Below are 13,984 nucleotides of genomic sequence, written 5' to 3'. Positions count from 1 at the left end.
CTTCAAGAGTTCCTCCTACTTTCTCTTCCAGGAGATTTAGTGTCTCTGCTTTAATGTTTAGATCTTTAATCCATTTTGACTTTAGTTTTGTGCATGGTGATAGACCTGGGTCAAGTTTGAGTTTTCAGCATGTAGAGAGCCAGTTTTTCCAGCACCATTTGTTAAAGAGGGTATCTTTTTTCACCAGTGAGTATGTTTGGCCCCTTTGTCAAAGATAAGGTGGCTGAGTGTGTTCGTAGGGGCTAAAGTCATGTTTGATTTTTTAAGTTATTGAAAGTCTTTTCAGTGAGGTTAACTGAGGATGAGGAGGGTGTTGAAAGTCTGAATAGAGATGAAAAAGTAGGATCAGTGGGCATTGAGCCTGGCCAGTTGAAGGTTCAAGTAACACCAGCTAACACGGTTATAGTTTCTCTAGTTGAGATAGATTAGGTAAGGAGTAGCCAGTTTATTTGGCTTAGACTTCTAAATAAAGCAAATGCAGATGAGTGTATAAGAATAATTATAATGGTGGGGTATTGAACTGAAAGCCTGGATGAAGGAAGCCAAGAAAGGAGTGGGCAGAATGAGGTGGTTAGTAAACTGTAGGATATGGCCAGGTTGGAAACCGGTGGGGGTGCTTCAGGAAGCAACAGAAAGAGTGGTGATGTTCATATAATTGGATCTTTTAAACTGAGATGAAGGAGTTTCTGGTACAGCATATTAACTATAAATGGTCAAAACCTACGTAGATCACCTAAGGAGAGCAAGTCAAGGGTACTGGAGGAACTACATCAACTATGATCATAGTAGTTTTGGCAGAATGACATTAAGCCAGCTAAAGTTAATGTTTGAGCTAGTGCCAGGGCCTTACATCATTGCCAAGTTGTTTATATAGCGTAATCTCCCAGATCATGTAATTAGCTTTTTTCCTTTGTATATAGCATTATACATGCATGTTTAACACGTTATATTTAAGAAACTTTTTTTATTGGCAGAACTGGGGATTGGATTCAGTCCCTTGCGCTTGCCAGGCAACCGCTTATTCTACTGAGCTACCTTCCTGGCTCCCAAGAAACTTCATTGAGCTCCAAGAAATTAAAATAATTTTGAGTTGGGTAATGATTTTGTGTTAAATCCTAATGAAGATGCTTCATTAATAAAAATTCAGGCACTTAACATATGGTCTCAAAGAATGGAGATAAAGTGCCCTTGGATGCCGAGTGGCCAGATGACTGCTGGATGGCCAGTCCCTGGGTAGAAGCGAAGAGTATTATGCCTTTAGTGAAGGAAAAAGGCTTGGTGCACCACAAGGATGCACTTTAGTAAAAAGGCGTTCATAGTTGGAAGATCAGTACTTCCTGGTTGGAATTTAATAGTGTGCCCATATTTTAGTTTATTGCTAAAACCTATTCACAGCTATATTATCCTGATTATAACTGCCCTATTCTTGGCAGTAGTGTCCAGTTTCTATCTTGGCACATGTACTTTGCTTTCTGGACATGTTTGTGTAAAAAAATGGATGAAAAGCTAATCTTTCTCTTTTGTTCCTTGATAAATCCTTTTTAAATTTATATTGAGGCGTATAAAAAATTAGAAACTGTACACTTGAGACTAGTGGATTACAAAATGTCAGGAAATAAATATTTCTAATCTTGTCTGTCTTAATGGAAGACACCTGATTTTGGATGTAAAAGTGTTAATATAATGAGGGCAGCATTTAGAACAGTTAAGAAGCACCTTAGGGGTAAATCTCAAGAGCTTCTAAAGTGTTAGAAGATCAAGGTGATCTGGTCACTTTTTCTGACCAGTGTGATGTGTGACACTCTTAAAAGTTGACATAGGCCATGGATGTGGCATGACTTGCATAAGTGAAGTGGCAGATGATTAACATCTTTGAGCCTTCCAGTTGGAACTGAAGGAGTTCTGGGTAGTGACGAAAGCAAAGGTAAAAGTCAGTCTAAGGAAATTCTCACCTTCTGACCAGGCAGCATGGCCCCAAGAAAGGGAGCAGATCCCGGCAGCAGTGCGAGGGGAGTGAACTTGAGCTGACACTGCTGTCTGGAAAGTCGACCCCTAGTTCATGGGCATGTTTCCCAGCCCTTGCTACAGCATTTCACTTTATCTCCCATTTAGTGATAGGGTTGTTTCTTAATTTTTTTTTTAATGTGTGTGTGTGTGGCCAGCTCAGCCCACCAGGTGGCAGGACTGGCTGGCATGTGGTGCTGGGGGATTGAACCATGGTCCCTGGGCTTTGCTAAGCTTGTTCTAAGTAGCTGCTTTAGACCACTGAGCCATCTCACCAGCCCCCAGGGTTGTTTCTATTAAATATACATTCAAAGGTCTGTAACCAAGGGAAATACGTATTTATAAAATTTATGTCCTTAGTGTAATTGAGATGAGACCCACTACTCATGCTACCAGTGTACTTCTACCTATAAAAATAAGTACTTAAAATGTTTGCAACAGTTGACATAAGAACTCTGGAGAATTACTATTTAGCAGAAACTAGCTGGGTAAGTCGTTGGAGTTAAATTAGATGAACTGAGGACTTTATCTTGAAATTCACAAAAAGGTGAAAAAGCTCTTAAGATGGACTTCTTGTCAGTTGTTTGTTTTTTTTTTTTTTTTTTTGCAGAACCGGGGACTGAACTTGGGTCCTTGCGCTTGCCAGGGAAGCACTTACTCTACTGAGCCATCTCCCCGACCCCAAAGCATGTATTGATTTATTTATTTGGTGCAGGATCTCACTATGCAAGCTCAGCTCGGACATTTTTTTTTTCTGGAACCAGGGATTGAACTCAGGCCTTTGCGCTTGCCAGGCAAGCACTTATTCAACTGAGCTATCTCCCTGGTCCTCTTGTCAGTTTTAAGGAGAATCTGAATTGGGGGAAGAAAAACTGTCTAAAGATTTATACTAGAAATCCAGTGGATGATTTGTAGTGGGAAACTTCAATGGCATTGAAGTATCCTTAACAGAATACTGTTTACTCTATCCAAATACTATGCTATGTTGGCTGGCAAATCACAGTCAAAAGAATGGATTTTAGAACTCTATCTAATGGGATATTTGCAGACTTATTCAGAGAACACAAGTCACAAGTGCGTCAGCTGGGCTATTAATCAAAATCCAGTTTTGGTGGGCCTGGGGCAGGCACTCTAGAAGAGCAACGTAACAATGTACAGATTTTCCTTGTTTGATTCTGTGCTGCTCCTTGTCCACATAAACTCAGTCATTAAAGCTAGAGCTATTCCAACTTGAGACAGAAGAAACAGATTCTCAGTTGTCCACATAACAAGTGCAGGTTTCATGTCCTTTCTGTGAAATTATTGGGACCAGAAGTGTTTCAGATTTTAGTTTATCAGATACTGCAACGTTTGCATTGTATTTGTCAAGTCAGCATGCCTAAGTGAAAAACAAACATGCTTTAAAATCCAAAACTTTTCAATCATGTTGGCATTAAAAAGTTGCAGATTTTACAGTCCTGCGTTAGGGATGCTCACCCTGTGTGCAGAGTGCTCCTTGAAAAGAGGACAATTTGTTATCTACAGGCATCTGTGGGTGACATTCAGAAAACAACCGTAGTTGTCCTCTAAAAGGTGATTAGGGTATCACCAATTAATGAGATTTAACTGCCACTTATGTGCAAACGAAAGAAATAAAAATCAGACCAGAACAGCCTTATGAAAATTTTTAGTAAATGTTTTCCTCAGTTTATTTTCTGTATTCCTTAAAAACAAACAAACAAACACCCCTCACATTCCCTACTAATGGTTTAAAACACGGTACACTCAAGCAAACTCACTCATCCTGCCAGCTGGTCTATGTTCTCTTTACTTCTGTTGGCCAGGTGGTCCTCGATAATTTCTGCAAACAGAGTTCTTTGCAACAGATTATATGCAAGAGGTAAAAGCTGCCCAGCCACTTTGTGAAAATACTGAAAAACAAAAGAATATAGTATTAAGTGAATAATATACCCTAGTAGGGAGAAAAAAAAATACTGAAGCAGTACCTGTTTTAACAAAGCCTACTGTCAAAAATGTTAGCTACTTGCTCAGTGAACAGTGAATTTTAGGACAGCCACCTGATGTCAGCTGTAGTTGTATGACTAAGATTAAAGGCATCTCTTGAAAAAAACGAAGTTACAACAAATGAAGCCTCTCTAGTCCCTTAGGCTTTATCAACTTTTTTTGCCCCAAACTATGTCCTCAATTACTTTTTCCTCCATTGCAATATATTCCCACCAGTAAAATACTTTGCTTTTTTCTTTGTGATACCCTGCAAGAATAGGTTTCAAATCACTGTCACATTCCTGCTGCCATGTGACCACTTCACCTCTGTTACAGGCTTAATTTTCACAGCACAGCTGTTACTATGCACCAGCAGAAAAACTACCGATTCTTTGGTTGATAAATCTGATTGAATTATTTGCCATTTCTTGTATTTTACCTTAACACAAGGTAAATACTATCCAACACCTTTTTACTCATGTTATTCTCACAACAATCTTTAAGTTTGTTACTTAACCGACTCATATCTCGTGGGTTTACGTTTTTATGTGTTGGCACTTTCTGGTAGCTTAAGCACTATATTTTGATCAGTCAGTGACTATCATTTTTGTTGTTAAATATTTTGGTGACTTTTACTGACCATATATAAGGTAAGGAAAGAGAGAGAGAGATAATAGAATAGGGCTTTTAGCGGGGTTCTCATTGTGACCTGTCCTACCCAGAGGCTTCAACTTCACCTGCTAGCTTGTAAGAAATGGAATTTCTCAGTATCCAGCCAAGAACTCAGTCTAAGGTGGAGGAAAGTATATGGAGCTCAGTCTGTGTTTCAACAAACTCTCTAGGAGACACTGATGCATGTTAATGCTAGACCTACTTTGGTCTTGCCCCAAGAGTCTGTAAAGTAGCAGCATTACTGTCCCCAGGAGCATGCCGGAAATGTGTACTCTCAGAACTACTGAAGTAGAGTTCCAATTTTAATAATATCCCCAGGTGATTCCTACACACTTTATAGTCTAGGAATTACTTAGATAATAACCTAGATATTAACATAGGAAGCAGGTGGCTCGTGCAGTCCTGGGCAAAATGCTTTGCTTTCCTAAAACTTGGGTAGATTAAATGAGAATTAAATGGCCTGGTACAGGGCAGGGGCGATACATGCACATGTGCACACAGGCAGGCATTTTATCGGTAAGGACAAAGACACAATGTTCGATAGAGTGCCTGGTATTACACAGCCAGAAGAATGTTACATCTGCCCTACCTGATTGCCTTTTTAACCTTCAGCACTGGTTTAATTATTAAGTAAATTCTTCTAATTCAATGAGCAAATAATTAACAAGAACTATTATCTCCTGTATTTTAATTTAAAGCATATTTTAAAATAGTATTTATCAGCTGGGTACAGTGACAGATACCTGTAGTTCCAGTATTTGGAAGGCTGAGGCAGGAGTGCTGAGAATTCAAGGCCACTCACATAGTGAGTTTAAGACCTTTGTAAACTATATAATGAGAACCTCTCTCAAAAAAGAAAAAAAGAAAAGAAATGGACCCAAAGGTGTGCAAATACACACCATATACACAAGCACAAATACACTTATCAAACTAAATGGCATACCCCTATTATATGTCTAATAAATAAACTTACTTTAAACCTGAAGGAACTAATCTTGGGTTATTCACCTTTGAATATAAGATGGATTAAATATTTTCAGTCCATCTACTTAAAAATCACTTTGAAAGTTCATTTTGATAGAAGCTGTTCCCATAGCTTACCTCGGCCAGAATTTGGGGAACATGAACATGCACGCATCAGTATGTATCTGTAGAAGTGTATTTTTTAACTCACATGTGATCCATAGCAAAAGAGGTCCATCCCTAGCTCCAGCCCCATGCCGTAATCACATTCGTCATTAGCGAACTGCACGAAAGTCATCATTTCCTGGATGGGAGCGAAGGCTTTTAGTCTCTCTTCATCAGTGGCAGCCTCAACAATGGTTTTGCAAATTTTCTTGAGGTCAGCTGAAATAAATCAACATAAAGATTTATATAATCTATTTAACTAGAAAGATTACAACATTCTTTAGAGATAAAAAAGTTTTTCCTCATATGACTGTATTAGTCTAACTGATGCCACGTAAGTAATCTGCTGAATTATGATTCTAAATGGCAATTTCATAATTTTTCTAAGGACTTTAGCATAAAAATGGCTTAACAGGAAAGATTTCACAATGGAGTCAGTTACAATCATTTTATATAAGCTTCAAAAAATTTCAGCAGGCTTGTTCAGGAGTTGGGAAACTTGAGGCATGCCTGGTTCATCTCATTCCTAACTGCCCTCAAACTATAAATGTCTTTTTAAAGTAGGAAATAAAAATCACAAAAACAGCAATATGAACAGAGTATGTAGCCTGCAAAGTGTGGATTCTAGACTAGTCCATGCATTGTACTAGTTGGGAGAGAAAGAAACATTTGTGAAGAGTATAACCGGAGGTAAGAACATAGAAATTACCGGTGCCCTACTATTTTAGCTTTCAACATTTTCTTCATTACTCTCTAAATGCCAATGTACTCCAGCTCTCAGAATGCAAATGAGATTAGGTCCTGAGAATCTATAATAGATTTTATGTTCACAAGTTATAACCTGTTATTGACCAATTGTACTTCATTGAAGATAATTCAATAATGAAAAAAACTGGTTATTACTCAAAATACATTTCTAAACAGGGTGGCTACTGGGGTAGATGAGGACTGGTTAAAACACTAACAATCAGACTTAAGAACAAGGCACTACTAGTAAGAGTAAACTGTAAGGTAAGTAATTTTCAACGGTGGTAAAGATATACTGATACACACCTCAGTGTATGACATCGTTTGATTCAGTCATGATGAAAATGGTAATAAGATATTATTAGGTGAAGTCAGAAAATGTGGCTTGCTCCTTTTGCTACCTCTGATAGACTATGGCAGTAAATTTATGGTCTTTACTGGTCTGCAGCCTATCAAATGTTAAATAATTTAAAATATGTTTCATGGCCTTTCTTTTGCAAAATAGCAAAGCCAATCATTTCAAGGAACAAATGAAGCTTCCTACAAAATCCTTTTCTAACAGCTAGAAAATAAGTGATTCTTTTGTGTATTCAGATTTAATTAACTAACTGGGACCCTTCAAATTTTTCTCACCACAAAGCTCCGGGCAACCACTTCAAAATCAATTTGAGCTGGCACGAAGGTAAAGATCTGTTTTCCCTTAGCAAATAATTTAAAGTTTATCACACTTTGGTATATTTTCAATTTGTGTCCCTGGAAAAATCATAGACTAGAAAACAAGCAAATCACAAGAAGTTCTAAGCTTGAAAAATACTGAAGTGAGATGAAAATACTTGGCTCAGCATCACTGTGAGGAAGGACATATTCTTCCACCAACAGAACATTCCACCGAAATTAACACAAGCGCAAACTTACAACATATCTCAGTGAAGATTTAACTACTCAAAATGAAGCTTTAAATGTTACTATTCAAAACACTGGATTTAATGATTTGGGAATTGTCACCATAGCCTGTGAAGTACCACCAAATGAAATACGTAAGCTGTGCCACAGTGCTTTTGTCAAAACTAAAAGGCCACAGAGTTCAGCCACTACTCTCACACTGGGAAATGGTATGCACTCCATTGTTAGAAGGACCATGTGTGAGAGCCAGTTCCCTCATTTTTTTCATGATGATTCTGGTCCTATTTTCCTCCTGAAAATGAGAATAAGACCTAAAGAAGTGAATGAGGATTATGTGCTATTACTGGTAGGTATATAGCACATGGTATAATGAATCATAACATTTAAGAGTTGGTCAATAAACTATTTTAACTGCAAGGTTAAAATTATAGGAAGTTTTAAAGAGGAATACCAGTTAGGAGCAACTTAACTGTTTTCTGTTTAGCAATGTCACACCACATTAACAAACCCTCAGTCCACTATACCAAGCAACACTTGGCAAGAGCAAGAAGATATTAAGTCTTCATGTGTCTACTTATGCAGAAATAAACCACTGAAGGAACTAATAGCTTGACTCTAAAACTCCAAAACCACACACAACTAGGGAAAAATAATCTTTTACTCCACGTACTACATCTTAACATTTACCACCCTTAGAGTTTTAGGCTGCTGCTGTGTAGCAGATAGTCTCAATCTTTCCCAAATGAGATGCCAGTGATGGGGGGGGGGGGGGGGACACATACCAGAAATTGAGCTCAGGACCTGAGGTTGGCAGCCAGGCACTGCACTGCTAAGCTATATCCCCAGCCCCAAATGATGCTTTTAAAAGCTACGAGTGGACTAATGAGCAAAAAGGGAGGTTATTTAGGGTATCAGCAGAGGACTGCATGATAGAAGGTACGAGCATTTCTGGATTCATGAAGGAGAAATGGGACAGACAATGTCCAAGGGAACCATAAAATGGAGTTTATATACAATTAACATTTTTCTAATATCCACATGAAAAAAAGAAACAAGAATTAAAACACCCAGTATTTCTAAAACAGTATTATTTCAACATATAATCAATACAGAAACATTTAATGCTGGTTCAACTTGTACATTTAAATTAAAAATATAAACTGTTCCCCTGTCACTTCACCCACATTAAAAGTGCTCCATCGCCACATGTGGCTGGTGGCCACTGTCTTAAGACAGCTCACCACACTCAAGTCTCCTTCGGCATTCCTCTAAAGTGGTAGTGACTGGGGGGATGTGGCTCTGTGGCTTAAGCCCTGCCTGGCAAGCGCAAGGGTCTCAAGTTCAATCCTTAGTACCACACCCCCCACAAAGATTAAAGTGGTAGTTACACAACAAAAAGTTACATTGAGTAATTATCAGATGAAACATCTCAAAGTTTGAAAAGAGCTGCTTTACAGAAATGGTTAAAAATACATTGTTTAGGTTTTAACACCAGAGACCAGTAATTACAAAGGTTAATTAGCTCCATTATGAAAAACGAATGGCCAGATGCAGTGCTGGGCAGGAATAGTTGGCTCTCCCTCCAGGAGCTGTTAATGTGACTCCCTTTTAAGTTTTACACTTCGTGGAAAAGGAATGCCAAGAAGGATGCTTACAGTAAGAGGGGAATGGAGAAGAGAAGTGCTTTTAACTCTTTTTTTAAAATATAGCAATAATGAGATTATATATATACTTCATTTTCAAAGTGTTCTTATATATAAAGTAGATAGGAAATTTGGGTTTATGAAAGCTAAGCAGTTTTACATGCAGATAAAAAATGCTCATAAAAAACTATACAAGTAAAACCTATTTCAATAATTACTACTTTGCAAGTTCACTATAATATCAAAGGTTATGAAATAGTTCAATTTAAGTACATTATGTACTCTCGCATCATAAATACATCTATGAAATAGTATCATTCTTTTCACAAATGGAAAAGATAAGGTTTAGTGAGGTTAAATAATTTACTACACGTCACACTGGTATAAAACCCAGTTGTGACGAGCTTGATCTTTATGGGTATTTAATTTCCCAATGAAAGGAAACCCTCTACCATATATATTAACATATATGGACATGCTTATGGATGAAATATATTACCATCTGTTTCAGGCAGTTCTCTGTACCCAACGTCATTTTTATCTACTGGAACAACCAAGCCTGCACCATGAAAGGTCTTTGTCACAACCTAAGTTAAAGAAAAATAAGCAAAGTTAAATCACAGCAAATAGACCATACAAACCAAGCCAAAGATACCAAAAGGAAAAAAAAAAAACCCCACATAAAATTTCTGCTCAATACTCAAAGATATTTTGTTTTAGTAATTTGGAATCTAGAATAAAAATAGTATCTCTTTTTAAATTAGCTAAAAAGCTCCGAGACAATGTTTAGTGAAATAAATCAGACACACAATGGTTTCTCTTATATGAGAAACCCAAAATATAAATAAAGAGCAAAATAAAAGACAAATAATAGAAAATACAGAGGTAGATCTTTTTCAAATGCGAAGGGGCCCAAGAGCTCTAAGGAGTGGGAGGGAGGAGACAGGAAGGGGAAATAAAATGAATTAAAGACGTGCTAAATACAAGTACCAACTCTCCATGAGGAATGTAAGCACGTGCAGCAAATGTATACTAATAAAAATTGAAGGGAGTCTGGCTGCGATGGCAAACATGGCGTCAAGTGCTCTGAGAAAAAGGATGAGTCCTAAACCAGAGCTGACTGAAGAGCAGAAACAGGAAATCTGGGAAGTTTTGTATCTCTTTGATGCAGATGGGACAGGGACCATTGATGTAAAGGAACTAAAGGTGGCAATGGGAGCCCTGAGCTTTGAGCCCAAGAAAGAAAAAAAATCAAGAAAATGATAAGCAAAATGATAAGGAGGGGACAGGCCAAATGAACTTTAGTGACTTTCTGACTGTGATGACTCAGAAAATGTCTAAGAAAGATACCAAGGAAGAAATCCTGAAAGCTTTTAAACTCTTTGATGATGATGAAACTGGGACATCGTTCAGAAATCTGAAGCATGAGGCCAAGGAGCTGGGTGGAAACCTGACCAATGAGGACCTTCAGGAGGTGACTGATGAAGCCAACTGAGATGGAGAGGCAAGGTCAACGAGCAGGAGTTCCTGTGTATCACGAAAAAGATCAGCCTCTATTGGGACCCATGTGGTGTCTCTTGCTGCGAGAACATGTGACTAGAGTAGTACCCGCTGTCCTGTGAAATTTGGCTCCCCATTTCCCTGTAGAACTTCAGCCATGGCCTTAAATCTGATTTGGACTTCTGAAAGTGTTTTTAGATATTAAAGCTCTTTGTAAAATGAAGAAAAGAAATTGAAAAAAGTTAAAAAGCATCTGAAGTACTTATAAAATATAACTGTTAGTTATTTAGAAGGCTGTCACAATATCAGTTTCCTCTAAGGTCCAAATGTCTTCTAGACAGAAAGCATACAAACAGAGCAGAGCACCAGGTTTATTATTTAGCAAGAAGAGGAGAGAATTCCTCTTGTCCATCCTGCCAAATTCAGACCCTAATTATTTTTACCTGAAAAATTTATGCTTACTTTACCAATTCCCCCAAAAAAGGGCAGTTTCTACTTCTGTGGTACCCTTTGTACAAGTGCTAACCTTCAAAGACAAAAAAATAAACCCAGCCTAAACACCAACAAAATTCCTCTCAGTCAACATTCTTTCTTTCAGGTCTTCCCTTAGTAAATTATTTGCTACAATATTTCTCCTCTTCATATAATCCAGTGAAACCTTCCAAGGACACATCCCAAACTAAACTTATTTTAAACTTCTCTCACCTAAGTTTCTGCATCTTAAAACTTCACTCCCACTGTTTTATTGAGCCTCCAGAAAGGACAGATTATTAAAACAAGTTTTAGGCAACTGTTGACTATTTGGGAAAAAATAAAGTTACAACCCTATATTTTAATCTTCACACCAAAATAATCTGCAGTTGGATTTCAAGAGTTAGTATAAAAATGAAACTGTAAATAACTAGTAGAAGAAAGGCAAATATCATATTTTTTCCATAATTTTATGTTGGAAAAAGACGGCACTGATAAGAGCTGAATATATTAAAAATCTATCAAATAAGAATTAAGAATAAAATTATGACATTAACTGACGAAAAATACTTAAAATGTACACAACAAAATTAATAAAGATGAATCTATAAGGATGCTTTACAAACAAAAGACTCAAAGCACAAGAGTAAGATAGAAATGAGCACATATGCAACACAGAAATGAAAAATATTTAACCTCCTTTCTATCAAAGAAATGCTAATTAAAACAGTGAGGTATCACTTTATACCTAACTATGAAAAGACAAAAGAATTTAGGGGGTGAAAACTCACAAAATTAGAAACAAGCAAAGAAAACTAGACAGAAGCTCCTTAAACTGCCTTTGACCCGGCAATAATAAGTGGAGGAATTCCTTTTAGGGATATAATACGTGTGCAAATAAAAGGGCAAGGATAAGTTTACTTTGTACTGTGAAAATTAAGTAACCTAACTTTTGAATATAAGCCCATACTATGCAGTCCCTCAAAATTATGGTGTAGATCTCAAATTCAGCATCATAAAGTGACATATTCATAAACATAAGATAGGTCATCTGACTTTTCTCACAAAGGTTATTTTTTTTTTCAGTTTCACAGCTGATTAATAGGACAGTTTTGATAGTCAATACACTGTACATTGTTATCTTCTTAGTGGTTATCCGTAGTACAAGAAGCAGACAGGCTATTCTGTCCAAACACTGTTAGTACACCTCTTTCTTCTCACTGAATTAAGTGAAAATAGCTGTAAATTTATCCTAACTATTTTGTATATATAAATACAAAATGATCTTTCCTTTGTACCCTTTTTTTTTTTTTTTTTGTCTTGTCAGAGGTGAATATTCTATTGGCATCTAAATACTATAGGTGTTTGAATTCAACTAAACAATCTAACACTGTCTAGCAGTCTATAATATTAGTGGGTTATCCTCAGAAGTTATTGACTTGAGCCTTTTACAGCTCATCATATTAATATGGATTTACTTTATATACCTCATTTTTATACTTTTCTGCTGGATGGTTAAGACCAAGATATAGCAAGACCTATATAACAAGAAGTGTAACTTTTGTATCTGATAAGGTCAGCCAAGTACTCTCAGGATTTATCCTGTAGCCCTGTACTGCCTTTTGTACATCCTTTTGTCAGTGTCTGACATGAGGATGAGTCACGGCCATTGCTTGACCAATTTGCTCTTTGTGAAAGCTTGAGAAAATATTTTTTTTCTCTCCATGTGACTCTCCCCAGGCTCACTTTAGATCATCGAACACATTCCTCTGTGGTTCCATAATCTTCTTGATCAGAAAATTTGGAGCACAACTGAGTTACATGTTGTTACAGTACAGGTTCTCCTACGTTCTGAGTCTTCACTGACCTTGAAAGGCTAGGGCCAAAATGTTGGCTAACCATGCAGCCCTTCCTTTTCTCAAATTTTGATCTGCTAACTTAGGTTGTTAACCCTCCAGAAGAGAAGCTAATTATTAATCTGCAATATATGCAGTTCGGTTTACCCTATCTGTTGAAATATCAAACATTTTGGCATAACATGGAACAGGTATTTTCCATCAGATATTGATATGTTGAACTTTAAGTCCTTACAGAATATGAAGGAAAAATAATTATATAAAAGTAGAAATAAGCATTTACATATTTTTACAAAGAAATTTAGAAACCTAACCATATATGGAATTGTAAGTCCTTGTATTAGGGAGACAATACGATATTTACGGATGTGGGTCTGGTTTTTTTTCACTAATAAGTATATCTTCAAGGGGCATCCACTTAAATATGAAGGCTTCAAGTTTATCATTCTTTATAGCTAAGTAGTCCTCCATTATATAAAAGTACCACATCTTTTTCAACCATTCCACATGTGATGGGCATTTTGATTGTTTCCAAGATCTGGCTATCACAAATTGGGCTGCTATAAACATAGGTACACATATATTACTATGAGATGATGCTTTCAGTTCCTCCAGGAAAATTCCCAGTAGGGGGATAGCAGGCTTGAATGGGATTTCCAGTCCTAGTTTTCTAAGGAGTTTCCACACTGATTTCCATAATGGTTGCACCATTCTACACTCCCACCAACAGTGGAGAAGGGTTCCCTTTTCCCCACAGCCTCTCTCACAAAAGTTAAATGACACACAGTAAAACCCAAAGTATATCTGTATTTTCACAGATGACAAAGTGCACTAATTACCCATAAAGATGTCTATCATTAGTAAATGATAAGAATACTAATGTTATGAGGAAGGACAGGATTCCTAACTTAGCAGGAACCTCCACTGGGTTGGGTGATGTCCTGAGATATAAGATTAGACATGAAAAGAATAAGGCCCAAAAACTTCATTTTTCACAGCATTATTTATCCATTACTAAAAATGAACAAACATAGGTAGAAAAACGGAAAGTGGCACAGAGCTAACTAATTGGTAAGA

General features: G+C 37.1%; 1 protein-coding gene across 2 annotated transcripts in view; it reads right to left on the bottom strand.

Annotated features, from left to right (window-relative positions):
* Positions 1–3,661: 3,661 nt before the first annotated feature.
* The window catches only part of LOC101592473 (histone PARylation factor 1), a 33,011-nt gene continuing 22,688 nt past the window's right edge, over positions 3,662–13,984 (bottom strand). For both annotated transcript variants that reach the window (XM_004640237.2, XM_023700109.1), the window contains 3 exons: positions 9,580–9,667; positions 5,834–6,006; positions 3,662–3,914 (listed from right to left, as the gene is read on the bottom strand). In XM_004640237.2, the coding sequence (XP_004640294.1) occupies positions 3,783–3,914; positions 5,834–6,006; positions 9,580–9,667 (393 nt within the window). In that variant the 3' untranslated portion in view covers positions 3,662–3,782. The remainder of the gene's footprint in view (positions 3,915–5,833; positions 6,007–9,579; positions 9,668–13,984) is intronic.

The sequence above is a fragment of the Octodon degus genome, unplaced genomic scaffold (genome assembly GCF_000260255.1).
Source record: "Octodon degus isolate 3935 unplaced genomic scaffold, OctDeg1.0 scaffold00121, whole genome shotgun sequence".
NCBI lineage: Eukaryota > Metazoa > Chordata > Mammalia > Rodentia > Octodontidae > Octodon > Octodon degus.
The sequence above is the reverse complement of the archived record's forward strand: the minus strand, read 5'-3'. Positions and strand labels throughout refer to the sequence as shown.